The sequence below is a fragment of the Tursiops truncatus genome, chromosome 20, assembly GCF_011762595.2.
Source record: "Tursiops truncatus isolate mTurTru1 chromosome 20, mTurTru1.mat.Y, whole genome shotgun sequence".
Classification (NCBI taxonomy): domain Eukaryota; kingdom Metazoa; phylum Chordata; class Mammalia; order Artiodactyla; family Delphinidae; genus Tursiops; species Tursiops truncatus.
This window is the reverse complement of record NC_047053.1, coordinates 52,885,255-52,911,544: the sequence shown is the minus strand read 5'-3', so window position 1 is coordinate 52,911,544 and position 26,290 is coordinate 52,885,255. Positions and strand designations below refer to the sequence as shown.

The following is a 26,290-nucleotide window of genomic DNA, read 5'->3' as shown; positions in this document are numbered from 1 at the left end:
TGAATCCGTGGATGTGGAACTGTGGATACAGAGAGCCGACTGGGACTTGAGCACCCGCAGATTTTGGTAGTATCCACAGTGGGTTCTGGAACTGATCCCCCGCGGATTCCGAGGGACGACTCTGCTTCATATTCACCGGGGGTTAACACCCACTCATCGCCAGCGAAGCAGCAGATCCTTCACTATTTTTACTTTTTGACTGTGCCATTCTTTATTATTTTGGATATCTACACAAAATTTACTTTATTTTTTTAAAAAATTATCTTTTTTAACATCTTTATTGGAGTTTAATTGCTTTACAATGGTGTGTTAGTTTCTGCTGTATAGCAAAGTGAATCAGCTATACATATACATATGTCCCCATATCCCCTCCCTCTTGCGTGTCCCTCCCACCCTCCCTATCCCATCCCTCTCGGTGGTCACAAAGCACACGGAGCTGATCTCCCTGTGCTATGCGGCTGCTTCCCACTAGCTATCTATTTTACACTTGGTAGTGTATATACGTCCATGCCACTCTCCCACTTCGTCCCAGCTTACCCTTCCCCCTCCCCGTGTCCTCAAGTCCATTCTCTAAGTCTGCGTCTCTATTCCTGTCCTGCCCCTAGGTTCTTCAGAAGCATTTTTTTTTTAGATTCCATATATATGTGTTAGCATATGGTATTTGTTTTTCTCTTTCTGACTTACTTCACTCTGTATGACAGACTGTAGGTCCACCGACCTCACGACAAATAACTGTTTCGTTTCTTTTTATGGCTGAGTAATATTCCATTGGATATATGTGCCACATCTTCTTTGTCCATTCCTCTTTCGATAGACACTTAAGATGCTTCCATGTCCTGGCTATTGCAAATAGTGCTGCAATGAACATTGTTTCACTACTTTTAGAACTCAGAATCGAGGCGTTGGGAAAGCTACAAGTCCCTGGCCCGCAGAGGACTAGAGGGCATTTGGCGCCACCTGCTGGCCAACGGGGTTTCGGCACGCTATTGGCTTCTCAATTTCTCAATTTGCCTGGAGAAAGTTCATAAAAGTGAGAAAGCTAATAAAAGTGTCCCCACCTGGCATGTGTGAACGGCAGTTAGGACGACTCGGTACCATCAAATCCTTGCTTTTCTCTAACCCCTCCCTTTTTCTTTCTTCTTTTTTTTTTCAGTCTTCTGATACAGGTAGATAGTCACACATGAAGTCATTCACTCATTCACTGTTTGGAATGAATGAGTGAACCTACTTGGAGTGGATTCAAGAGAGACGGGGCAGAGGCAGTGGGCAGACATTTTTTTGGAGGGTTTCTGCCATAAAGGGACCAACCAGAAAAATGGCTGAAGCAAACGTGAGGCCAGGAAGAGGCATTTGAAAGATGCAACATATTTCAGCATGAGAAAAGTGACAATGCAGGACAGGGGGTGCCAGTGGCTGGCATCACGTTCTTGGGAAGGGGAGGAGGGGGGTCCAGGATGCAGGGCCACCACACGTACATAAATGGGCACCCTCAGCAGGCAGGTCTTACCTGTGTGAACCGAATTCAGCAGACCTTTGTTGGATGAGGATTAAGTGACATTTGTGCAAATAGCACAAGGGGCTGAGGCTTGACCCCAACCCCAAGGGCACACAGCCGAGTTGCTGTGCCCGCTGATGGGTAGCCAGGCGTCTGCTAGAAAACACGCTCCCTGGAGGGCCCACGTCCTTGGCTGCCTTGCATCTCAAGCGCCTAGAATCATGCTCAATAAATATCTGCTAATGGATAAACACCGTCCTTAGACGGGAACAGGTGTAGGAGTGACTCGTCATCACCACCTTCTCCTATTCTCCATTCCCTGCCCCTTCGGGCTTCACCACAGGCAACAGGCCGAACTTCAGCCTCGGTTAAGTCAGGTTCATGCCCACATGTCACATCGCTGGCTGTCGCTGGAGGAAAGCCACACTTTCAGTTCACGAGCACAGCCTCGCGTGGCCCGGCCACCGTGATACACTGGCCTGGTCCACTCTCTGCAGTCTCCGGCATCACAGTTCCACACAACCCTTCCCCATTTTCCCTCCCTCCCCAACCTCACTCCTGGCTCAGGACCCTTCACGGAGCTCCGGAAGCCATCACACAAGACTCCACAAGCTCCCTGCCCCAGCTGGACCACCTCCTGCCCTGTGTCCCTACCCTCCGCCTCCCTCCTGTGACCAGGGCTGAACTGCTGGCTCCCTACTAAGGCGGGCCCCACATTACTGCACTAAATCCCAGCCCCTCTCACAGCTTCCTCTCTTCCCTGACTCACCGAATTCCTCCTCTTTCCAGAATCATTTCTATCAGCACACAAATGAGTTATTCCTCCCATCTTAAAACCGCCTCCGTTCTGTTGACTGTCTTTTTCCAGTCTCTACCCCATTTTGTTACTTCCCTTTAAAGCAAAACTCCTCAAAAGGGATGTCGGTACTGGCTGCCTCTCCTCATTCTCTCGTGAACCCACTCCAAGCAGGCATTCCCCGCCCCCAGCTCTTATCAGAGTCACCTGTGAACTTGGCCTGTTTAATGCTAATCCAGGGCTCTGGAAACTCCCTCTGTAAAGGGCCAGGTAAGAAATACTTTAGGCTTTGCCGGCCTCACGGTCTCTGTTGCAGCTATTCAACTCTGCCTGTGACTTGAAAGTAGCCAAAGGCGACCTGTAAACAAGTGGGTGTGGCTGCATGCCAATAAAACTTTATTTACAAAAACAAGTGGGGGGCCGGATTAGGCTCACGGGCTGTCTGCCCGTCCCTGAATAATTGCTTCCTAGATTTCATCTTGTTTGAGCTCTCAGTAGTAGTTGGCACATCTGCTGCCTCCCTCCTTCCGGAAGCACGTTCTTCATGTGGGCTCTGAGACTTCGATCACTTGTTTTGGTCCCGGGGCTCCGTTTTCAGACTTCTGGTGTTTTGTATGTAGTCTCCGGGCTTTCAGGACCATCTATATGCTGAGGATCCCACCGTTCACACCTCCATCCTGGACCTTCTCCTTTGGACTCCGCACCTGTGTGTCCAGCTCCCTCGGGTGTCTCCCCTTGGAAGTCCAACAGACGTCTCCAACCAGCTCTCCCTCCGTGCCTCCCCCTCCCACCGTCTCCCCTTTTCCTGCGCCGTAACTGGAAGCTCCGTCATCCAACTGCTTGGAAATCCTTATTGCTTCTCCTTCTCTCACATTCCACATTCAGTCCATCAGCAAATTCTATCAGCTCCACCCCCTTCAAATGGAACCAAGAGCAGATGCTTCTTACCTGCTGCTGCGTGGACTAAACCACCATCACCTGGGTGATGCTGCCGCCTCTTCGTGTTTTGCATTTTCCCCATTTCAGGCTACTCTCAACGCAGCAGCCAGCACAAGCCTTTAAAAACCCGAGTCACCCATGTCCCTCTTCTGTCCCCAAGTCCCTGTGGCTGCCATCTCATTCAGCCAAAGCCCTTGAGGACCCCAAGCGATGCGCCCCATCACACTGGGACACGTGGGGCTCTTTGCTGGGCTTTGTACACGCCAAGCACCCACGGATCTCAGGGCCTTTGCTCGTCTTCCCCCTCCTCCTGGAACACTCTTCTCCCAGATCCACGTGATTCACGCCCTGTTCGCCTTCATCTTTGGTCATGTGGCAGCTTCTCAGGAAGCGCTCTCCCAACGACCCTATTTAAAATGCCAAACCTGCTCCTGGACCCGTTCCACTTACCACCACCTGGAGGTGCCCTTTGCTTTGCATCACTGGCTTCCTCCCCTACAGTTTAAATAAGCTCACGTCGTCTCTGCTTTCATCTCAGCACCGAGGACACTGCTAGGCACAAAGTAACTACTCAATAAACACGCATCCCTGAAAGGCCGGATGCGTGGACGTGCCTGTCCCTGCACACGTCACAGCTCATTCTGGTGCAACCACTGGCTGGTGGTGTGAATGTGTGGTTAATGTTAAGGTCAGTGAACGCGGACGTTAATGCAGGTCTGGGAGGTGGCAATTCTGTTTCCCTTGTCAATGTCCATGGTTGGTTATGATGTTTCCCTGAGCACGTGGATGTCTGCTGTGTGATGTCTGGGCAACCACACATTTCCTGGGACCGTCCCTTAACTGGAGACTTCCACACCTCCCTGGTCTGGTGGCTGCCAAACTGTTGCAGGCCCTGCCCGACTCCTTCTTCCCCAGGGCGGCATCTGCTAGTGGTGCAACGTTTAGTTCTCCCAGCTGGCGCTGCGCGGGAGCGACATCCATCTTCAGAGCATCCTTCGCGAGACGTCTTCCTTCCTCTCTCCCGCCTCCTTCACCCCACACAGAACCAGACTCCTATACCAGATAGGAGGTCACTGGCCCTGCAGTGGACGGGGGCGGCGTGGAGGGGGGCGGCTGCAGGGGGCGCTGTGATGATGCACCCCTGCGAGTCTGGACCCCTGAGTGCAGGTTCAGGAAAGAACAGGTAAGAGGTGGGGCAGCCGACACTGGGGAGAGGGATGCTCTGACTCATCCCTGGGAATCTGGACACAGGGTGACACTGGGTGGCATCCTGGCCAAGTGTGACCACCTTGGGCATTTTTGAGACCGATTTTGAGACCCATTTCTGTCTGAAATGGGGTCTCCACAAGCCGTGGGACCGGGCAAGGCCCTTACCTTTGTGGAAACTCAGTTTCTGCCTGTGGGACGAGGGCTGAGCCGGGGAAGCCGGGAAGCTCCTGGGTGCTCCCACCCTTCCCACCTTGCCACCGCACTAGGCTACTCTCCGGAATAACAAACAACCACCAGGAATCAGAGCAGTGCTGGACAGCGGCACAGGAGGTAGGCCTCAGACATGGCCACGGGCTGAGTGTCCAAACGAGCAGCACGTGATTATTATTATTACTATTATTGCCGCCTCCTCCAGCGGTTGTGTGCTCAGCGCTGTCTCCCCACCTTTCACAGGGTGACGGCGAGCAGACCTGGAATCTGACTCTCTGCCATCTATCTGCTTTTTCTGTGACCTTGTTGAACCACTAACCTGGGTCTCCGTTTCCTCATCTGTACAATGGGCACAAACATTATAACCTACCAGCTTTACTGGGCTTTCAGGAGGATTAAGGAGCTCTAAGGGGCTTTGCGAAGTCTGGAGACAAATTGAATCCTGCCATAACACAAGATGTTGCCTAAAATCTAGAAATAACTTTAAACAGAAATTACCAACACCTGGCCGGTGGTCCTTTGCTAATTGGCCATTCAGTTTGCATCCATATGGTAACTAGGGTTGGCCAGATAACCACTTTGAGAGGTCTCACGTTGGCATCGGGAGCTGGTGGGCTGGATGGGGGCTGGGGGGCGTGTACTGCCCAGGGATGATACAAGCTGGGGGGTGTCCTGAATTTCTAGCATCTGAGCGCCGCCTGCCCCAAGGACGCCGCGGGGGGGGGGGGGGGAATGGGCGGAGTCTTGCTCCAGCTGCAGGTGTTTCAGGGGATTGGGTGCAAACAGTCAAGGGATCAGGTGTAGCCCCGGGACCTCACCACTGCTGGGTCACTCCCAACCACCACCCGGCCCTGTGTCCCTCTGAACCTTGCTCTCTGCCGGAGCGCCTGTACCTTGTAGCCCTGGATGTCTCCGTTCTGGCTTTCCGGCGGGGGTGGGTCCCACGTCACATCCAGCTGCGTGGCCGTGGCGCCGTGGACAGCCACGTTGCGGGGCACTGCCGTGGGCACTGGAGGGTGAGAGGGGTGGTGAGTGCGTGAGGGGACCTCAGGGAGGAGGAAGAGGAGGTGGGCTGGGGGCGGGGTGTGGTCCCCCCAGCTCCCGTCTCTCCTCCTACTGGGCTTCCGGGGCGGGGCGTGGGAAAGGTGTGCTGGGGCTGGAAGGGCAGCGGCGCTCACCTGCCTCCCCGACGAAGACCTCGTGTGGGGGGCTGGAGGGCCCCTCGCCCGCAGTGTTGTACACACTCATGCGTATTTCGTAGCGCCGGTGCTTGTTCAGGTCTGGGGGTGAGAGTGGGGGAGGGGAGAGGCACACAGAGGTCACTGGCCCTGCAGTGGACGGGGGCGGCGTGGAGGGGGGCGGCTGCAGGGGGCGCTGTGATGATGCACCCCTGCGAGTCTGGACCCCTGAGTGCAGGTTCAGGAAAGAACAGGTAAGAGGTGGGGCAGCCGACACTGGGGAGAGGGATGCTCTGACTCATCCCTGGGAATCTGGACACAGGGTGACACTGGGTGGCATCCTGGCCAAGTGTGACCACCTTGGGCATTTTTGAGACCGAAAGGTGCACTGTTAACATTTATGCTGGGACAACAGGTGTGAAGCAAAACTGTCCCAGAGGCGCCAGGCCACAGGCCATCCTCCCCTGCCTGTCCTGGACACACTGGCCACTTTAGCTGCTTCAAGTTCCCAGCTTCCCCCCGCCCCCAAGTCTCCAGCAACCAGCTCTTAACGCGGGGGGCAGGGCCCAGCCCTAAAGAGAAAAGGCTCATTGGAGGCGAATCTGGGGCGAAGAAACTCTATGTTCTTGCTCAGTTGGGGTGCTTGGGGGGAGACGCTTAGACGAAGCTGGGACAGGGGAGCAGCTGCAGGAAAACAAGCCCCGACACCCTGGGTGGGAGTTGCCGTCCCTGCTGGGGGGGTGGCTGACACGTTCCCCCAGTCTCCTCTGCGTTCCCCTCCACAGCTCCCCCTCCCCAGGTGGAAGCCCTAAGCACCCCGATAGCCCTGGCCCTGCACCCGCGAGGGCTGTCGGTTCAGGAAGGACCGAGAGGCACAATTCAGTCAAACGCGTGCTATTAACGGGAGGCCCCCCTGGTCCAAAGCTCCGGGCCTCGGGGAGAATGTCCTCTGGGACGTTAGGAAAGAGCTAGGGCTCGGGGCACCAGGTGGGGACATTTCCTGGTCCCTGAGGGAAGACGGGGGCTCTGCTCACTCCAGGGTGGGCCTTGGCTTGAAAGACAGAGCTGAGCTGACAAGTGCCTCTGATGGGACGAGACAGAGCGGCAGCAACGTGGACGCCTGCCTGTGGACCCCCGGCCCCTACCGCGCACCTCCTCTCGCCGTCCCCCGCCCCCCAGGAGGACGAGGCCTTAGCCATTTCCCTTTCTGTCCTGCACTGATGGACGGTGGCCTGGAGCAGACCTTCCCTGGCGACCCCCTGCTTTTCTGTGTATTTCAGGAAAGTCACGCGTGTGCAGGGGGTTCCCCTTCTTCAAGCAGCCTGAGGTGGGCGCACCACTCAGCTGTGGTCAGGCGTCCTCGGAGGCCCCTCTCCCCTCCCCGTGGAAGGCGGGGCCCGTCGGGGAGCCGCCGTGCAGGGGGACTTACTGTCCAGCTCGTACTGCGTGAGGCTGGGCCGGCTCAGGTCCCGCACGGAGTACAAGGCTACGGGGTTGGGGTGGGGTGGAGGGGGCCGGAGGGAGACAGCAGACAGAGGAGGTTAGTACACACACACCCCCGAGCCACACAGACCCCGATGAGGGGGGCGGGATGGGAACACGCATGCAGAGGGAAGGGCCCTCCAGATTCCTGAGTGAGGGGCCAGGGTGGGAGCGGGGATGGGGGGGGGAAGAGGCAACTCCCAGGACAGTGCCATCCCGTCCTGGTGTGCACCTGCTGGAGGTCACAGGGCACAGGAGCCCCTGGGAGCCCAGCACCCCCAGATAGGGACAGCTCTGGTCCCTTGTCTAAGGCTGAGTTCCTGCCATGATAGAGTGGTGTCATTAATTTCCTCATATGAACCAGAAACCATTTTACTACCAGGAAATATGACTGTATTATACACAGGCCTATAAAATCACAACGACCAGCACATGTCTGCCAAAAAATAAAACAAAATAACGCAAGCTGCTGTATCAGCTCTTTCTGAGGTTTTCTATTAATTTTCCTTGGCTACGTGTTCCATCATCTTGTCTGTTAATACCTGCTAGGAGACAAGGTGCAGAGGGTTTACGAGAAGGATGGGAGGAAAAATCAAAACGCAGAGGATCTTAAACTGTTCCTGTTCTCCCAGTGTCTCTGGTTTGGTACCACCACCCACCTGGGGACCAAATCCTCCAGACCCCTCCCCGTCCCACCGGCCTCCCTCTCCCCAGCTTGAATCAGTGCGCGTGTGTGTGGTGGGGCTCAGAGCACAACGTCTCCCAAACAGGCCCTCGACTGCATCTCACGCCGGCCGCCCTGGCACCAACCTCATGCTCTTGCCTACGTCACTGTATTCGCCTCTAACTGGGGCCACTGCTTCTGGACCCCATCACCAGCCATGGCCCTCAAGACCCCAAAGTAACCATCCTAACCCAGAAGTACGACGTGTCATTCCTTTGCTTGTGTGTGACTCTCTGGGATTTTTACTTGGCTTCTTGAATTTTTTCCTTCCTGCTGCAGAGGCAGTCTGGATTCCGGGGACCCTAGGGCAGAATGGTCATCTCCCTGAGGAACCAGAGGGGGCCAGACTGCTGCCCTTGGGACATGACCAGGCTTTGCTTTGGGTCCTTCCCACCTCAGGCCCTTTGCACACGCCAGGATCCACCCTCCCCCGCCAACCTCCTCTGGACTGGTTGACCTGGAATCATCCGTCAGTGTCGGCACCACAGCCACCCCCGGGGAAGCCTTTTCTGACACCTGCTTTAGGACCTCCTGGAATATCTGCTTCACAGAGGCCATGCCGATGGTCTTAGATTACCTATAGCAGGGTTTTCTTCTCCAGCGCCTGGCTCCTCCCCCAGCCTGCAAGCTGTCTGAGAGGGCAGGGACCTTGTCTGTCTTGTTCACTGGTGTCCCCCCCGGTGTCTGGAGCATAGAAGGTGCTCAATAAACCTGCCCTTGGGGATTGAATGGGATGCGATGAGAGGCACACACAGGGGAGGGCGCCAGGGTTTCGGGTTAGTGTGATTCCAGGATGCTGAGAGCTTCACGCCCCCGCCCGCCCCCGACTCCCTCCACTGTCACTCACAGGTGAGCTCTGCCCACTTGGCCCCCGGGTTGTTGATGCCACGCAGCGTGAAGCCCCTCAGACCCTCGTAGAGCAGCTCCCGGTACCGGATCCGGAAGCCCAGGAGGATGCCGTTGATCTTGTCTTCTGATGGTGGCTGCAGGGAAGGGAGTGGGGGTGGGGCCGGCCGGGCTGGACCATGGCTGGGCATCCCCTTCCCCTCCGCCCCTGCCTCCCTCCCCATCCTGCGTCCTGCAGCCACACAGCAGGCACTGTGTCTTAACCGGGAAAAGGAATCAAAGTGGCATTGAGCATTCTTAATTTACGAAGCATTTCCAACGAGGTTACTCCATCCCTGTAGCATTCCCTGGGAGGCAGGGCAGGGCGGGAAACATCATGCCATCCCCACTGAACAGAGAGGAAAGTGAGGCTCAGAGATGGTGAGGAACTTGCCCAAGGTCACACAGCATCATGGGGGCCCTGAGCATGACTCTGGACGCAGAACCGTCTCAAAGAGTTGTTCCTTGTCTAGAAACTTCCTCACATGATCACATGCCCTGGCCAGGATTTCCTGGAGTTTCCAGGGAATTAGGGAGAGTCCTCGCCCTGCTTTTCAGCAAGAACGAGGGCGGCGTGTCTTCGTGCGCTGCCCCTCTCTGCCTTGATCGTTTTCCTCTTTGCTTCCTGCTCCCGTCCTCAGACGAGTTGGAGAACAGGCTTCTGGAGAAGGTGGAAACTACTTTATTTATTTACTTTTGGCTGTGTTGGGTCTTCATTGCTACGCACGGGCTTTCTCTAGCTGTGGCGAGTGGGGGCCACTCTTCGTTGTGGTGCGCGGGCTTCTCATTGCGGTGGCTTCTCTTTGTTGTGGAGCATGGGCTCTAGGCGCGCGGGCTCAGTAGTTGTGGCTCGCGGGCTCAGTAGTTGTGGCTTGCAGGCTCTAGAGCACAGGCTTGGTAGTTGCGGCACACGGGCTTAGTTGCTCTGTGGCATGTGGGATCTTCCCGGACCAGGGATCGAACTCGTGTCCCCTGCATTGGCAGGCGGATTCCTAACCACTGTGCCACCAGGGAAGTCCCAGAAACTACTTATTTATGATGCCTCTTCTAAAAAACCTGCTGAAATGGTTCAGCCTTTTATTAGCTCCTTAGCTGTATTCCTGGCTGTAGCTGGTGCCTCCCTGCCCCCTTCATCACGATGGCCCCGACCTGCTCCAGCCTTGGTCGGCTCCCCGCTGCACTAGGTCATTTTCACTTAAGGGACTGTCCTTCTCAGGTGGGGCCTTGAGCTGTGGGAGGGGTCAGGGGGGTCCCTCCTGTTTTCTCTTCAAGGGCTTTCCCTTCAGGGGGGCTGCAGGTGGGCAAAGGTTGGCACCTGCCCCTCTAATCCTGAGAAACGGAGACAGGAGTTCAGGGCTTTGGGGCCTCCGTGGGTGACCCGCTGAGCCCCGGGAGTGGGCTTCAGGGGCTGGCGGGGGTCCTAAAGGCACCCACGGGCAGCTGGGTCTCTGAGATGCGTCCCGGGTCTTCCTCAGGCCGTGAAGGGATGAGCAGGTGGTTGGCGGAGGAGAGGTGGGAGGCTGGTTCTTTGCACCTGGATGATGGGTTCCCGCTCACGGTGACAGGACCGAAGCCCAGTCTGGGCGCAGGTGAGGCAGGCCCACCTGTGACTGGTCTCTGTCGGGAATCCCTTCACTCAGAGCGGGGCTGGGGTTCACAGAAACGCTGGAGGCCCCGACAGCCCCCAGCCCTTCTCTGTGCAAGGATTCTGCTGACGTAAGGGCACCGAACTTGGCCCTGCCACCTAGTAGCTGTGTGACCTGGGGCATTCTTGTCACCTCCCCGAGTCTGGGTCCTCATCCACAGAAGGGTATAGGGTAGGACCGTATTATCTGGAGGTGGAATGAAGGGTGTGTATGTGTACACACGTGTGTGTGCGTGTCTACGCATGTGGGTGCCGTGTTCCAGCCCTGCGGGGGCTATTGTCTTTCTGGTCCCAGCACAGGGTGTGTCTGAGTCCTCGTGGGACACGGGCCCCTCCCCGCCTGCCCGGCCGTACCTGCCATCGGATCAGCACGGAGGTGGTGGTGTGCGGTGTCACCGAGACAATTGTGGGTGCTTCATCAGGGGCTGGGGGGAGAGGCGGACAGGTGAGCTCTGGGGGTGGGTGGGACTTAGGCCCCCTGGGAGCCATGGGACCAGATTCTGCAGACACTGGTCCCGCTTAAGCCCCTCCTCATGCCCACCGCCCCAAGTTCTGTACAACAAAGAGCCAGTGTAAAGTGGGAGAGGGGCCGGGACCTTGACCCCAGCCCAAACCCAAGGGCCCCGATCCCCTCCTCTCTGCACCCAGTGCCACAGGCCTCCCCACTCCCACTGAGGTTTTCTGGGGTCGGCCATGAGCTTCGAGGACAGAGAAGAAACACGAGGATGCCAGGCCGGCTGTGGGTCCTGAGCCCATGGCAAAGGCCCCTCTGGCCCAAACCTCCTTGGGACTCTGCCTGGGGAGCCAGACCAAGGGCCCAGCAGGCCCAGCGCCCCACCCATCTTTGGAGGCTCCTCCCCCAGAAGAGAATGCCCAGGGCCCAGCAAGTGCCCAGGGGACCAAGAGAAAGAGACCCCAGTGGAGGGCACTGACCGGCCTGCAGGGTGGTCAGTGGTTCTGACTCCTTGCTGAACTCACTGTCCCCAATGTCATTGGTGGCCTTCACTCGGAACTTGTAGGACGTGAAGGGCTTGAGCCTGTGTAGGGGAATCGGGTTTGATGAACAGAGGTGTCCCCTAATGGCCCTGCCCCGCCGTCCCTGCTTCCCATCTCCCCAGGGCAGCCCCAGCAGCTGTGGGTCCATCACACAGACAGGCAACAAGCTCGGGCCAGGCCCTGGGGTGCCCTAGACCAGGCCAGCTCAGGGTGTGGCCTCACCTTGGCCGCAGCTAGATGCCAAAGGTCCCCAAGTGGAAACGTCCACATATCCCCTATCTCAGAGGGGCCTGGAGGTAGGAAAGCTCCAGTAACTTCCCCTCAGAGCTGACACCTCCCCCAGCCCTCTCTTGCATTTAGTGAATTCAGGAAGGGCTGAGGGTCTCAGGAGTTAACCAGCACTTCATCTCGATAAGCCTCATTTCCTCTGCAGGCAAACAGCTTCCTTTCTGATTTATTGAGGGTGGGAGGGGGAGTGAGGAGAAACGTCTTGCTCAAAACTCTCGGTCTCATCAACTGGAATGTTAAAAATACATCCCGGGCTTCCCTGGTGGCGCAGTGATTGAGAGTCCGCCTGCCGATGCAGGGGACACGGGTTCGTGCCCTGGTCTGGGAGGATCCCACATGCCGCGGAGCGGCTGCGCCCGTGAGCCATGGCCACTGAGCCTGCACGTCCGGAGCCTGTGCTCTGCAGCGGGAGAGGCCACAACAGTGAGAGGCCCGCGTACCGCAAAAAAAAAAAAACAAAAAAAACCCAAAAAAACCCCACATCCCACTAGGAATTAAGTTGAAGGCAGAATTTTGGAGCGAAGCTCCACTCCCCTATTAAGGATGGAGAGGGAGGCTCCGCCTGGCTGGAGAAATCCAGCTAATGAAGGATGGCGGAGCCTTTCACAGAGGGGGCTTCTAGGCTCCAGAAATAGATAATAAGAGGCAGCCCTAACAAGGCTCCAGAGAGAGTGGGGAGGGAGGTTAGGACAGAGCTGGAGGGGATGAGCGTGGATGCGGAGAGGTCCCGGGGGATGCGGGCTGTGGAAGCGATCTGGGGGTGGGCGGGGTCTGGGCCGGGAGGGGCCGAGCGGAGATGCTGGCGGACACACGGGGGCCTCACCTGTCCACAACGAAGGCGGAGGCGTTGTGGCTCACAGAGGCTGAGTGCAGGGCCCACCTGCCGCTGGGCAGCTCGCGGGTCTGGATGGTGTAGTAGCGCACGGGGGACAGCCCGTCGCTCCCGGGCTCCCAGGACAGGAGCACGCTGCGTGCCTTCACGTTCTCCTGCTGCACCACGGGCTTGCTGGGGGGCTGCGGGCGGTCTGGAGGGGGTGGATCGGGGAGGAGCAGGTGAGGCCACGGCGGAGGTGGGGGTGCACTTTCTCGGCCCCCGGGAGCACTGATGCCCCCCATCCCATCCCATTTCTGCACGCAGGTCCCAACAGTCAGCACCGTGGCTCCTGGCCAGCGACTGTCCCTGGGCTACTCGAGGCCCAGGTGCCTGGGAATCTACACCCCCTGAGGGCAGCCCCAGCACAGGGCTGACAGTGAGGTGGTGTGAACGCCCCAGTTCCTTTGCCCCGGTCTGCACGGTGCTGAGATGGGACCTACGCTGTCCCCAGTGGGGTGGGGCTGAGCCCACATCTCCCTCGGTGGGACTCGGCTTTGTCCCCCGCGAGGGCTTGGCCTCTGCTCACTTCCCCACGCCCCATGGCGGGATTCTTGGTCTCTGCACTCTGGCTCTTGGGTGGATGAGTCTTTATTGCGGGACCTATCCTGTGCGTTGCAGGATGTGTAGCGGCGCCCCGGCCTCTACCCTCTAGATGCCAGGGGCACTGCCATTCCACCTGTGACACCCAGACTCTGCCCAGTATCCCGGGGTGGAGGCAAGGGCACCCTGGCTGAGAAGCACTGTCCTCCTGGTTTTTCCTGGGAACACTGTCTAATAAATCAGGCTCACAGGGATCTGGGGCTCAGGCCTGCTTCTGGGGAACCCAACTTTGGGCGAGAAGCCGGCTCAGGGAGGCAGGGCGACGGCAGCCAGGGCTCTAGGCTGCAGTCCCATCCTCCACCCAACTGGACACGGTCTCCTCTTGAGAAGGAGGGGAGAGAGGAAGGAAGCTGGTCTCACCGGCTCGCCCTTTAGAAAATCTGGGCAGGGCAGGACCCTGGGGAGGGGAACTCCCAGATCAGCTCTGGAAGTCTGCTGGAGCCCTTGCTGACCTTGGCCTCAGAGATTTGAGCCCACTTTCCATTCTGGACCAGGGCAAGAGACTCACAACTAGCCCACTCCCAGCCGTGCACGAGGAGATGGTGTGAGCTCCCGGGCCGGCTGCGGGTGCCCCCCCCCCGAGGCCCCCCAGGCCTCCCCAGTCCCGGTGGGCAGTCACCTCTCTTCTCCGTGGTCACCACCAAGGCCTCGGCGGCCTCTCCCCAGCCCTTGCGGGTCTGGGCCGTGATGCGGAACAGGTAGACGGACTCTGGCTTGAGGCCGGTGGCCGTGAACTGGCGGGCGCTGGGCACGAGCACCTCCACCGTGGCAGCGTTGGCCGTGGTGGCGTTGAGCCTGTGTGTGATCTGGTAGGCTGCGGGGAAGGAAGGAGACGGGCCGTGGGGAGGTGGGGCTGCGGGAGGCACGAGCAGGTGCTCTATGCAGCGTCTGCAACCCCCAGCCCAGCCCCCGACGAGGCAACTGAGGCTCAGGGAGGCCAGGCCACCTGCCAGGAATTGACCAAGCTGGAATTCCAGCCCAGGTCTTTCTAAGCCCAAACGCCTTCCCCCCACCCCCCAACCCCCAGCCCCATCGACTCTGTCTCCAGAGGCACAGCTTTCACAGGGGGCGGGCGCTGCACGATGCCAGGACTGAGCCCTGGACCGGCACAGGTGGTCCGATCCCCCGTTCTACAGGTGAGGGGCTGAGGCCTTGGAGGGAAGCCGACTTGCTCAAGTTCACACAGCTGTTCATTTCAAGCCTGTGAGTCTTCTCGTGTGTGTGTGTGTGTGTGTGTGTGTGTGTGTGTCTGCGTGTGTGTGTGCGTGTGTGTCTGCGTGTGTGTGTGTGTTAGCAGGAACCGTGACTACGAAATGATGCTTCCGACCTGTAGCATCCCTCCTGGGTGCCTTAGGCCTCGTTTCCCACCTGTGGGCGCGGCTGCGCTGAGCCAGCCAGTGCGCCCTCACCTGGCTACACTTAGGAACAGCGGCCGAGGGTCACCAGATGGCCAGTCCCCTGGGGACCTGGGTCACGTGGAGGCACAGAGCTGACCAATGGTCCCTGAGACACCTGAGCCCCAACCTTGCCCTCCAGCTGATAATCTTACAGGCTGAGATTTCCAGTAGGAGAAATTAGACTCACAACCATTCTTGAGGAATGTGGACACTTGTCCTGGGCTTAGCCTCTCTCCGGCCAAGACTGAACTGCCTCCTTTACACCTTATACCTCCTTCTTCCTGCAGCCAGGGCCCAGGAAGGGTACAGGCTTACCAAGAATGATGCCGTTGGGGGCGGCGGGGGGCTGCCAGATCAGCCGAACCGATGTGGTCCTCACCTCTGGGAACAGGATGCCCATGGGTGGTCCCGGGACTGGAGGGTAAGAAGAGAAGCAGGGGACACTGCAGCTGCTGCTCAGCCCCTAGACCAGCCCGGCTGCGGCAGAGCAGTACGGCGGGGGGCAGGGGAAGGGGTCACTCTGCTCGCTGAACTTTTGAGGAGTGTGTGTCTGTGCTTGGCACCGTGTCCTCACACAGGACAGGGAGATGCTATCAGTGAGGTTTATGCGTTACTTGGCAGGAACTAGACGGGGCCGAGGCTCCGGCTTTGGGGCAAATGAAAGCGCCAACCCCAAGCACACACCACTCCTCTTTCTGGACCTCACTCTGGAACCTGCGGGCCTGGAGCTCCACCGCTCCTCTTTCTGGACCTCACTCTGCAACCCGCGGGCCTGGAGCGCCACCGCTCCTCTTTCTGGACCTCACTCCGGGACCCGCGGGCCTGGAGCTCCACCGCTCCTCTTTCTGGACCTCACTCTGGGACCCGTGGATGCGGAGCTCCCTGCCCAAACAGCCCCAGGCATGCTTCCCTTCTACAGGGGCCCGGAGCCACCCCCCTGAGGGTGTAGACTTGTCCCTCTGGACGGAGGGATGGCCAAGGGGCAGGTGTTTTGGGCAAATGCATGGAAACTGAATGATATGGGCCAGAGGAGATGGGGACGGGGGGAGACAACAGGGTGGCAGAGTCGGGGGATGGCTGGTGGGGCAGCTCTTCCCAGGCTGCCTCGATCTAATTCGGAATGCCAAGAAATCTGAGATTTCTAAACTTGAACTTGGCCTTCCAGGTCATTAGGAGGGTATATCTGTCACGGCAGGAGCGTAGAACATATTTAATTTAACAGATCATTAGCTTCATTTATCACTTTAGAACAGAGACATATGGTGTTTGGGCTTCGCTTTGCACTCTCGTCCCGACCCCACAAGTGTTTTTGGTGAGCAGTATGTGAGGATGTGTGTGGGGAGGAGAAAGGGGGGCAAAGGACCTGTCAGCTCAGCCTCCGATGGGGAGTTTTGCTGCAGAGATGAATGCCTGGAGCCCGGCAGGAGTCACTCATTTGCTAACAGGACCCGTAGGCTTGTGTAAAGGAAAAAATCAAGCCTTTCGCTTGCACAGACCTGGGCTCGGAGAGAGCCTGCCCCAGGTGAACAAGAAATCAAAGCGGGTACAAATCCTCTTTTCTGTTCACCTGTCCCCGAGAGACTGGATCAGATGCCAGTCTGCCCTTGCATTGTCATTTCTTCCTTAGGGATGCGCAGTTTGTAATTAGCATCCCTTGCAGTGGGGTTGGTGGCCCTCAGTGACCTGCTTCCCCCAGCAGAAGCCTGAGGCCACGGTTCCCTTTGGGGCAGAGAGAGACCTCAGAGGGGCGGGGCAGGGCTGGGCAGGGTAGGGGTGGACAAAGCGCAGCTCTCAGCCTTCCCCAGGCTCCCAGGGACGGAAACGTACCGTCATCCAGCGTCCGCTCCAGGATGGCAGGATGGCTGGGGCTGCCGTCCCCGATGCGCGTGAAGGCTAGCACCTGCACCTCGTACAGCACGTATTTGCCCAGGCCTGTGAGCTGGGCGCTGCGTGACGAGTTCCCTTCCACCAGCCAGAACCGGGGCTGGGAGTCTGAGTCCTTCTCCTTATACAGCACCTGTTGGAGCCCAGAGCAGGGGTGAGGGCCTCCGGCCTGGGTCTGGTCCCGCCAGAACCTCTCCTATCTCCTCCCCAGGAGCCAGGTGGGTGAGGATGAGTGGGCGGACCTGGGGCTCCCTGGAAGGGCTTGGTTCCCAGGTTACACAAGCCTAGTGCTCGGGGAGGGAGGGGGACACAAAGATGCAGTCAGCCATGCAGCTGGAAGGTTCCTTAGAGAGCATCCAGCTGAGAAAACAGGCCCAGAGAGGGGGCGTGACTTGCCCAAGGTCACACAGCCAGTAGTGGCAGAGCTGGGATGTTAAGCTACGTCTCCTGACTTCCAGGCTGGGGCGGTAGGTGCAGCTTTGGGAGGAATTCTAGAAGATAATGGAAATTGAAGCTGGGCCCATCGGGGCTGAGAGTGAGGCTTGGGGCACCCAGTGTGGCCTCCTGGGGGAGGCAGAGCTGCCCCAAGGACCTCAGGCCTTCATGGGAAGCTTCCCCACCCCCAAGGGAGGACTCCTTGGTTGTCATGGTGACCAACGGATGCCGCCGGCAGATCCCCCGTGTCCACTGTAGAAGGCAGAGTCCTGGGCCCCAGGGGGTTGCGAGGACAGGGAAGTGGGTGCAGGGGCTCCAGCCCCCTCCCGTGCTTGGATCTGGGACTCACCTTGTAGCCCAGCACCAGCCCGTTGCGGTCGGCCTCTGGGACTTCGCTCCAGCGAACCAGCATGCTGCTGGAGGTGGTGGCCAGCACAGACACGTTGGTGGGGCCCGAGGACGGCACTGGGGGAGAAAGGAGCGGAGAGAAGCAGCTCACGACCCAGAGCGGACCCGACAGTGGAGGGGGTGGAGTGGGGTCTGAGGAAGGAAACGGGGCACGGTCCCCAAATAGCAAATTATTCTGCGACGATGATGCCTTTGGCTCCGGAGTGTCGCAGATGCTGCTTCTGGCTTCAGATCAGCCTCCCCGTTATCCCCCCTCAGACTAACGTTAGGATGAGGCTGCATTTCCTGCCGGCGTGGCAGCGAGGGGTGGGGGAGGGGCTAGGGTGGGAAAGCAGCCGTCACTTAAAGGGCGTTAGGAAAAAGCCACAGAGCTACACGCCACACGCGTCTGGATGAGGGCTGCCTGTAGGCCGGGAGCACACATTCCGTGGGTGTCCCCTTGCCAGGCCCCTATGAGCCGCTGCTGCTTCTGGAATGTTCTGAGAGCTCACCCAACCCGTACCCTCTCCCCACCCCCCCACCTCCATCTTGGGGTCTCACAGGCACTGCTGGGTGTCAGGGTTACAAGTGGGGACACAGAGGCGGGAAGCCCCTCCTGGGAACCTCTGGAAGCAGTGCTGGGAAAATCAGGCTCTGGAAGGCGCGGCCACGCACACACAGGGCGCTCTGCGGGACGCTGAGCACAAGTAGGAAAAGGAGCCCAGGGCATTTTCGCACAACAGCTCCAGCCTTTGAGCCCTTAGAAGGCCCTGAGGGCAGAGAGACAAAGGTGGGGGGTATCCCCAGGCCCCAGGGCGGTGAAGCGGGTGGGGTAGCTGGCATGAGGGGGCAGTACCTGACTCCCGGGTCCTGCCCAACACCGTCTGGCTCCAGGGCCCGCTCCCGATGGCGTTGAAGGCCTGCACCTGGACGCGGTACTCCGTCCACTCCTCCAGGTCTTCGATGGTGTACTCCCGTTCCACGCGGTCCTGGACCACGTGGCTCAGTGTCTTGCCGTGGCCGTCCGCCCGGCTGTACTTGATCTTGTAGCCCACCGACTCGGGGTTCCCGTTGTATTCCATCTCTGGGAGAGGCTGCGGGAGGGCAGGGTGGGAAAAGCAGCTGTGAGGCCAGGCCCACCTAGCGTATGGAAGAACTGCCTGGCTCGTGCTGCCTCTTCCAGGCAGCCTTCGGGATTACCCAGCCCACTGTCCAGCCCGTCAGCACCCATGTGAGGCGCTCTCACCCCTGGGTGTGGCTTAGTTGTGTAACTCTGTGCTTCTGACAGTCCCACCATCTCCCTGTCTCTCTACCCTGGGCTCAGAGGAGAGGCGGCATCCACTCTTCATCGTGCAGGTGACAAATTTATGACCCTGCCAGGGGCGGTGGCCCTGGTGAAGAGGCATAAAGGCTGTCTGTCCCACACTCAGCACCTGTGGCAGTGGCTGTCTCTGCCACTTAACTCCCTCACTCAGCCTGCCAACATATACGTATGTAACTGCCTACGGCACGCCTGGTCTCAGGCTGTGTCTGCCCTTGGAGAAGCAGGCATGTGAAGGCAGCACCTCAGGCATGGGCGGAGCTCCAGCCACTGTCAGGAGGTCCTTCCATCCAGCACACCTCCGTCTCTCCCGCTGCAGTTTCAGCCTCCTTCTTTTTGTTTGAGTCTCAGTGAAGAGAAAAAAGACAGCTTCATCTCCTGAGCCTATGATTAGGCTGGTGGGGCTGTGGTCACCGGCTCAAGGTCATGCGGATGAACTTGGGCAGTGCTGATAGGCGGTGGAGGTCTTTGTACACTGGGGGCAGCCTGGGATCTGAAGCAGGCGCGAGCTGAGGGCCCAGCCTTCAGATTCTCGTCTGAAGGTGACAGGGCTGGAGCTGGGGCATCCTCAGCCCTCACCTGCCCGCATTCTGCTTCCCCAGAGGCTCCGACGAGCCCGTGATCCGCAGGCCCTGCACGTCCTGACCTGCTTTCTCTGGCTGCTCGGCCTCTGCCTCACCGCCTACGTCCCCCGTCCCTCCTGCCAGCCCCCGCTCCTACAGACACTCAGTGAAGCAGACTAGAGACCATTAAGACAGCAATCAACGGGCCTGAGAGCTTGAGACGGGCCTCGAGCACATGCCCTCCTACCTGCTAAGGAAAGGCAGCGGGCCATGCGCCATTAGGTGGGACCGGAGGGGCCCAGGGCCCCGCACAGTGCAACCCCTGCCTTTTATTCCCCCTCCAGCTCCCACCCTACGTACCAGACTTTTTAGCCTTTTAGTATTTGGAAACCTTAAAGTGAGATGCAGAAGGGACGTGGGGAGCAGCCTGGAGGGGAGCAGAGCTGAGGTGAGAAGCGGGGGGTCGGCGAGGGGCGAACTGGGCCTGACAGCTCTGCCTGCTGCTGGTCCCAGCCGCCTGGGAGGGCCGTCGTCATTCATAACTAGCGCTCGTCTGGGCTGATGGCCATTAGCGCCTGCATCAGGCGTGTCCGGGCAAGCGAAAGGCAGCAATGACTTTCTGGTAAATCTCAGCCCACAGCTCGGGGTTTTGCAAGTTGAGTTTGGGGCAACTAGTAAGACATCTTTAGTGGAAGCAAAAAAGAGTTGCATGGCCGGAGGGGCCTGGTGAAGTGGAGGCAGGCAGCTCCCCCTGAAGCTATCATTCCTGGATTCTCTAAGGAGCCGGGCTGTTCGGTGCTGGCCCCATGTCTGCTTGTCTAGGAATTCCTCTTGGGTTGCTGCTTTGCGGCGACCGCGCCGGGAAACGCGGTTCCAGGCGATGTCCTGGGGGAGAAATGCTCTCTCCTGTTCCCCAGAAGATGGGCTGGCTCAGGGGTTAGGGCGGCGGATTTTGGGGGCCAGACTCCCCGGGTTGGGATCCCGAGCCCTGCTGTTAACTAGGGGGTGTGTGTGGGGGGGTCTTGGGCCAGTTATTCCACCTCTCTCTGCCTCAGTTTCCTCATCTGTAAAGTGGGGGCCAGGATCACTGTCACAGGCTCGTGGAGAGGGTTCAAGGTCCAACTCTGACAGCACTCAGAACCCAGCTTGGCAGGAGGAGAAGCCCTCTGCACGGATTACTCACTCGTGCAGGGTCACCGGGGTAATGACCCTCGATGTGGAACCCTGATCTGTGGGGACAGAGCCTAATGCCTCCCCGACCCCCCCTCAACCTGAGAAGCAACCCCTCCCTCTCTGACTTGGTGGGTGAGACAACTTACATCCGAAGCCCAGAACCACCCCGGGAGCTGTGTGACTGTGGGTGAATTCCTAACCTCTCGGAGCCTGTTTTCTTAGCTGTAAATTGGGAGAGTACCATGTCCTTTGCAGGATTACTGGGAGGATTAAATGGAAGAAAAATAATGTAAAATGCTTGGCGTGTGGCAATACTCAATGAACAGTATTTTCGAGCTTTTTTTCACGTGGGGCGTTTGTTCATTGGACTAAGACTGATGCTCAGAACAGAGGAGGGGCCTGGAGGGAATCCCGTGGACGCCTGCTTTGAGGCAGTGACACCTCTGCAGGATGCTGAGGCCCGAGGAGACGTCCCACCCCCGCCGCCCTCGCGGGAGCCTCACCACCCAGCGGAGCCACAGGCTGGTCTCACTCGCCGTGCGCAGCGTCACGTTGGCCGGGGCCATGTCAGGGGGCGCCTGGAGGGTCTGGATCTTTCTGGAAGGCTGGCTGGGTGGGCTAGTGCCCACGATATTCACCTGGCGCATGCGGAAGCTGAGATGGGCGGAGACGGGTGAGCAAAATGGTGAGGGCAGGACCCCAGGGCCAAAGCCCGTCCCAGGCCGGGCAGCCCCCGCCCCTTCCTAACCCATTACCTGTAGTAGGTGAAGGGGTTCAGGTCGGGCACCTCCATGGACCGGGCGTCGGGCTCGTTGGGGAGCTGGTGAATCAGCAGCCACTCCTCTCCCTCCCCGACCACGCCCACCTGAAAATGGAGACACCCTTAGACCTGGCCAGCCTGCCGGGCTGAGATGCTCTGAGCCCCAGCTCCCGGGAGGTGTAGCCCGGCCCAGGGAAGGTCTTGACACAAACCCCAGGGCTCACCCGGAGGGCACCACAGGGGGCCCCCATCTTTCCAGGCCCTTAAGCAAGACTTCAAGTGGGACCCCGAGCCCTCCTGCATCAGAAGCTCACGGGATGCTTATATAAACCCACTCCTGGGCGCTGCCCTTGACCCAGCCAATCAGAACCCCCGGGGGTGGTGCCCAGGCTCCTGCATATCTATCAGCAGTAAGTTCCCAGGTGATTCTCCCCAACACCCTGGCACGCTTCTTAAAACCCCAGCTAAATCAAAATCAGAATTTCTGGGGGTGGGACCCAGGTGCTGGAACTTCTGAACACTCCCCTGGTGCAGGCAAAGGTGAGACCCATGGGTGTAAAGGGCTGCAGGAAGCAGCTGGTTATTTCTCTAGGCTAGCCAGTCACCACCCTGACCAGAGGAGGGTGTGTGTGTGTGTGTGTGTGTGTGTGTGTGTGTGTGTGTGTGTGTGTGTGTGTGTGTGTGTGTGTACGCAGGTGAGGTGCAGGTGGAACTGTGGGCATTTCTGGTGTATCTGACTTTCTGATAGTTGCATGTGAAACTCACACAGATTGAAACACACATGTGATTTGCTCTCAAGAGCAGGCGTGCGGCCAAGGCCAGGGAGCAGGCTGCCCAGGCTGTAGGGCTCTCCTCCGGCAGCTTTACCTGGGCCTCCACCAGCCAGCGGGAGATGGAGGTCTTCCCATCATAACCTGGCCTGAACTGCAAGGTCACGGAGCGGGGGCCGATGTTGGAAATGCCCAGGTTGGTGGGGGCTCCTGGGAGTTCTGGAAAAGGAAAACAGGGCAGGAAAGGAGTGAGAAGAAGGTCCTTCCACCCCCCACAGGACTCTCCAGGCACGGGGTGGAGGGGGGGGCTGTGTGTCACAATTTCCTAGACACCTCGGAGTAGGAGCATGGCCGAGGCCTCAACCCACAACACGGCCTTCGGCCCTGCATCTAAGGCTCACTGTGTTCAGACCAGGGACCGAGGTAGGCTCGGGGCTGAGAGAACCCCCCAGGGCCAGGAAACGGGGGCTGGGCTTCCTGAATGAATTCTCTCCATCTACACACAACCCATTACAGCCCTCCCAAACCAATAATGGCTGAGGGAGGTCAGAAGGAGGGGTGAGGACGGGAGGAAGCCCCTGTATTCTTTTTTTTTTTTAATTATTAACTTTATTTAGTTTTTGGCTGCGTTGGGTCTTCGTTGCTGCACACGGGCTTTCTCTAGTTGCAGCGAGCGGGGGCTACTCCTCGTTGAGGTGCATGGGCTTCTCACTGCGGTGGCTTCTCTCGTGGAGCACGGGCTCTAGGCACACGGGCTCAGTAGTTGTGGCTCGCGGGCTCTAGAGCGCAGGCTCAGTAGTTGTGGCGCACGGGCTTAGTTGCTCCGTGGCATGTGGGATCTTCTAGGACCAGGGCTCGAACTCGTGTCCCCTGCATTGGCAGGCAGATTCTTAACCGCTACACCACCAGGGAATTCCCAAAGTCCCTGTATTCTGACCAGGAACCTTGGGGTTCAGGGTGAACAGAGAGAGAACAGATTCCGGGGTCGGACTGTCTGAGTTGAAATCCAACTCCACTGCTTCTGATGCTGTGTGCCTTTGGGCAAGTTACCTAACCTTTCTGTGCCGCAGTCTCTTCCTCGGTAAAATGGAGATGATAATAACATTGCCTACCTCAGGGTTGTTGGGAGGGCTAAGTGCACGGATGCACTGAGCTCTGGGCCAGGTGAGCACTACAGAGTATCACTTGGGGTCAATTGAAGCTCAGGTATCTCAACCACCTCGGTGGGCAGGTCGAGGGATTCTGGCCGCATCGCACAAGCACAGACTTACAGACCCAGACAGGACCACATGGCTACCCAGTGTGTCTCTCCATAGACACAGATGGGGAAACTGAGGCACAGGGGGGGACGCTTGACTTGCTCAGGGTCACAGAGCCTGGCAGAAGCGCGATGGGGGCCAAAGCTTGCTGTTTACACCGGGGGTGAGGTTATTCTCACCCTGCTCTATCCCCTTCCCAACCAACATTTCCACTGGTTGGAATTCGTTTGGACCTTTTGGGCGACAGTGAGAATTCTTCCCCTGAATCATAGATACCGCTGCTTGATGCAGAGCCTGGAGCAGAGGGAGGGGGCAGTGGCGGAAGGAGGCAAGGGTGGGGTTCTGCGGGGGCCCGGGCTCCCTGAGAGTCAGAGGAGGAAGCGGCAGCAGCCCACACGGCCTCACCATCACGAGGATGCAGCCAGCCCTGGGAGGACCCGGGAACCCCAGACTCCAGGGAGGGGAGAGCTGTGTGGGAAGAAGCCAATCTTCCTGAAGAAGGGGCCTCCTCCCGAACAGGAGAACAAGAGGCCAGGAGCCCAGCGCTGGAGGCAGGAACCCACCTGGAGGCACCCCGGAGGAGATGGTTGAGGCAGACACCTGGCCCTGGCCCTTGGCGGTCATGGCGGCCACCTCGATGGTGTAGGTGGTGAGCGCGGTGAGGCCCGTGACGCGGTACTCCAGGGTGACGTTGGGCAGGTAGTGTGTCACGCGGGTGTTGGTCCGGTTATACTCCTCCCAGGAGATCCGATATCCTGGGGAGAGGCCCCAGTGTGGTGTGAGCTTGGCTGGGACCTTAACCTTCTGCCCTGCTTCTCACTTCCTTACTAGTCTGGCAGTTAGACACGCATTGGAAGGAGGGGGCCGAGGGAGGTGGGAGCATCGTGCCTGGGGCCCCGGGTGTAACCTGGGTGGGTGCCCCTCGTTGGGTGTGGATTGCAGGAGGGAGGGTGGGTCACTGCGGCTGAAGATCTGGGATGCGGCTCAGAGCACAGGGGCTGAGAGCCTCCCATGAGTCCTTTCTAAGAAAGAGTGGCCTGCTGGGAAGCTCTGGATGACACTAGGTCGAAGGGAGGGGCATGGACGGGCGGGCCTTTGCCGCCCGTCTCACCCCGGGGCAGCGATGCCGTGGCGCCTACCTGTGAGAATGCCGTTCTTCTCCCCTGGTTCTTGCCAGCTGACCTTCAGCGAGGTGTCCAGGATTTCAGTGAAGCTCAGGTGTCCCACGGGCCCTGGCACTGTACCCAAAAGGGTCCCCCACCCACCCAATGCCAGTTAGAGCCGGAGAGAGACCACCGTCCTCAAGACAGCCCGTGGGGCTCCAGGGGTGACCCCCGGCTCGAAGACAAGAGCAGGGCCGTCCTGGGCCTGGAGCGCTCAGCCTGGCCCGTGGAGGGGGGTGGGGGCAGAGGGAGCCGGGGTTAGGGCGCTGCCTACCGTCCTCGTGGGTGCGCGCCAGCTGCGGGGTGCTGCGAGGCCCGTCGCCGGGGGTGGTGAAGCACAGCACCGAGGTGAAGTACTCAGTGAACTTCTTCAGGCCCGACACAAAGCCCACGTGGATGCTGTCTTGAAAGTTGGGCCGGGCGGTCACCATGGTAACCTCCTCTTCCTGCTCTGGCTCCCAGGCCATCAGCTGCGGAGAGGGCAGCCACTCAAGCAGGGCGGCAGCGAGCACGCGCCAGCAGAGGCCCAGCGCTTTCCCACAGGCTGGGCCAACGGACAGAGAGTGTCCGGGAGCCCAGCTTTCCTAGGGTCCCTCCTCCCAGGGAGGGGAGGCCGGGCGGATACCCACAGGCCACTGGAGCATCTGTCCTCTGGGAGCTCACTTTGGTGTGCTGCTCCATTTGCTGAGTGATTTACTCTAAGCAAGGTACTGGGCAGGGTGGTTTCAGTGAGTCGTCTCCCACTCGATTCCCACAGCAACCCCACAGGGAGGTACTTGACCAAGACTGGCTACATAATTTGCAGGTCCAGTGCAAAATGCAAATGGAGGCCCCCTTGTTCAAAAATTACGAAGAATTTCCAGAGACAGCAGCAGAGCATTTAACTGAACGTGGGGTCCTTCTGAGCGTGGAGCCCTGAACCCCCACACAGGCATGAAGCCAGTCTTGTTTTTTACAGATGACGAAACGGGCTCAGAGAGGCTAAGTGACTTACAATATATCACACAGCTCCTGGGTAGCTAAGGGTCTTTGCTTCTATACCTGGGCTCCCATGCCTCTCTCTGCCTGGGCCGGGGCAGTGCCTCCTAAGAACTCCAGTATGTAGATAACTCTCTCTTTTAAACTTGTTCCAAGTTGGGATTTCAACTGTAACCATCCTCTAGAGGTGGAGCATTGGCAAGAAAACCCCGTCTGGAAATTCAGCATCACTTTTCCTCTAATCTCCACTCTACATATCCCAGCCATAATTGCATAAACTCCCCACCTCCCCTTCCTTCCTCTCTTATTAAAAATTGAAGAATAAAGTTGATTTACAATGTTGTGTTAACTTCTGCAAAGTAATTCATTTATACATCCTTTTTTTATTATTATTTTTTTTTTTGCGGTTCGCGGGCCTCTCACCATTGTGGCCTCTCCTGTTGCGGAGCACAGGCTCTGGACGCGCAGGCTCAGCGGCCATGGCTCACGGGCCCAGCCGCTCCGCGGCATGTGGGATCTTCCCGGACCGGGACACGAACCCATGTCCCCTGCATCGGCAGGCGGACTCTCAACCACTGCACCACCAGGGAAGCCCTATACATTCTTTTTTTTTTAATATTCTTTTCCATATGGTTTATCACAGGATAGTGAATATAGTTCCCTGTGCTATACAGTAGGACCTTGTTGTTTATCCATCCTATATATAATACTTTAGCATTAAATACAGCATCTGCTATGTTAGCATCTGCTAACCCCAAACTCCCAATCCATCCTTCCCCCAGCCCTCTCCCCCTTGGCAACCACAAGTCTGTTCTCTGTGAGTCTGTTTCGTAGACAACTTCATTTGTGTCGTATTTTAGATTTCACATATGAGTGACA

The 26,290-nt window shown here is 58.3% G+C and overlaps 1 protein-coding gene across 3 annotated transcripts in view; it reads right to left on the bottom strand.

Moving 5' to 3' along the window:
• Positions 1 to 26,290, bottom strand: part of SDK2 (sidekick cell adhesion molecule 2) — a 141,332-nt gene that overhangs the window by 26,811 nt on the left and 88,231 nt on the right. Inside the window, exons 18-36 of one of the 3 annotated variants that reach the window (XM_073798037.1) lie at positions 24,708 to 24,903; positions 24,410 to 24,508; positions 23,834 to 24,025; positions 22,109 to 22,230; positions 21,237 to 21,346; positions 20,985 to 21,135; positions 18,990 to 19,091; positions 18,281 to 18,518; positions 17,387 to 17,502; positions 16,546 to 16,735; positions 15,034 to 15,132; positions 13,941 to 14,135; positions 12,671 to 12,872; positions 11,497 to 11,600; positions 10,918 to 10,988; positions 8,881 to 9,016; positions 7,257 to 7,313; positions 5,828 to 5,929; positions 5,543 to 5,658 (exon numbers count right to left, since the gene is read on the bottom strand). In XM_073798037.1, coding sequence (XP_073654138.1) covers positions 5,543 to 5,658; positions 5,828 to 5,929; positions 7,257 to 7,313; positions 8,881 to 9,016; positions 10,918 to 10,988; positions 11,497 to 11,600; positions 12,671 to 12,872; positions 13,941 to 14,135; positions 15,034 to 15,132; positions 16,546 to 16,735; positions 17,387 to 17,502; positions 18,281 to 18,518; positions 18,990 to 19,091; positions 20,985 to 21,135; positions 21,237 to 21,346; positions 22,109 to 22,230; positions 23,834 to 24,025; positions 24,410 to 24,508; positions 24,708 to 24,903 — 2,598 coding nt within the window. The remainder of the gene's footprint in view (positions 1 to 5,542; positions 5,659 to 5,827; positions 5,930 to 7,256; positions 7,314 to 8,880; positions 9,017 to 10,917; positions 10,989 to 11,496; positions 11,601 to 12,670; positions 12,873 to 13,940; positions 14,136 to 15,033; positions 15,133 to 16,545; positions 16,736 to 17,386; positions 17,503 to 18,280; positions 18,519 to 18,989; positions 19,092 to 20,984; positions 21,136 to 21,236; positions 21,347 to 22,108; positions 22,231 to 23,833; positions 24,026 to 24,409; positions 24,509 to 24,707; positions 24,904 to 26,290) is intronic. The other 2 variants (XM_073798038.1, XM_033846858.2) reach the window with 2 other exon arrangements.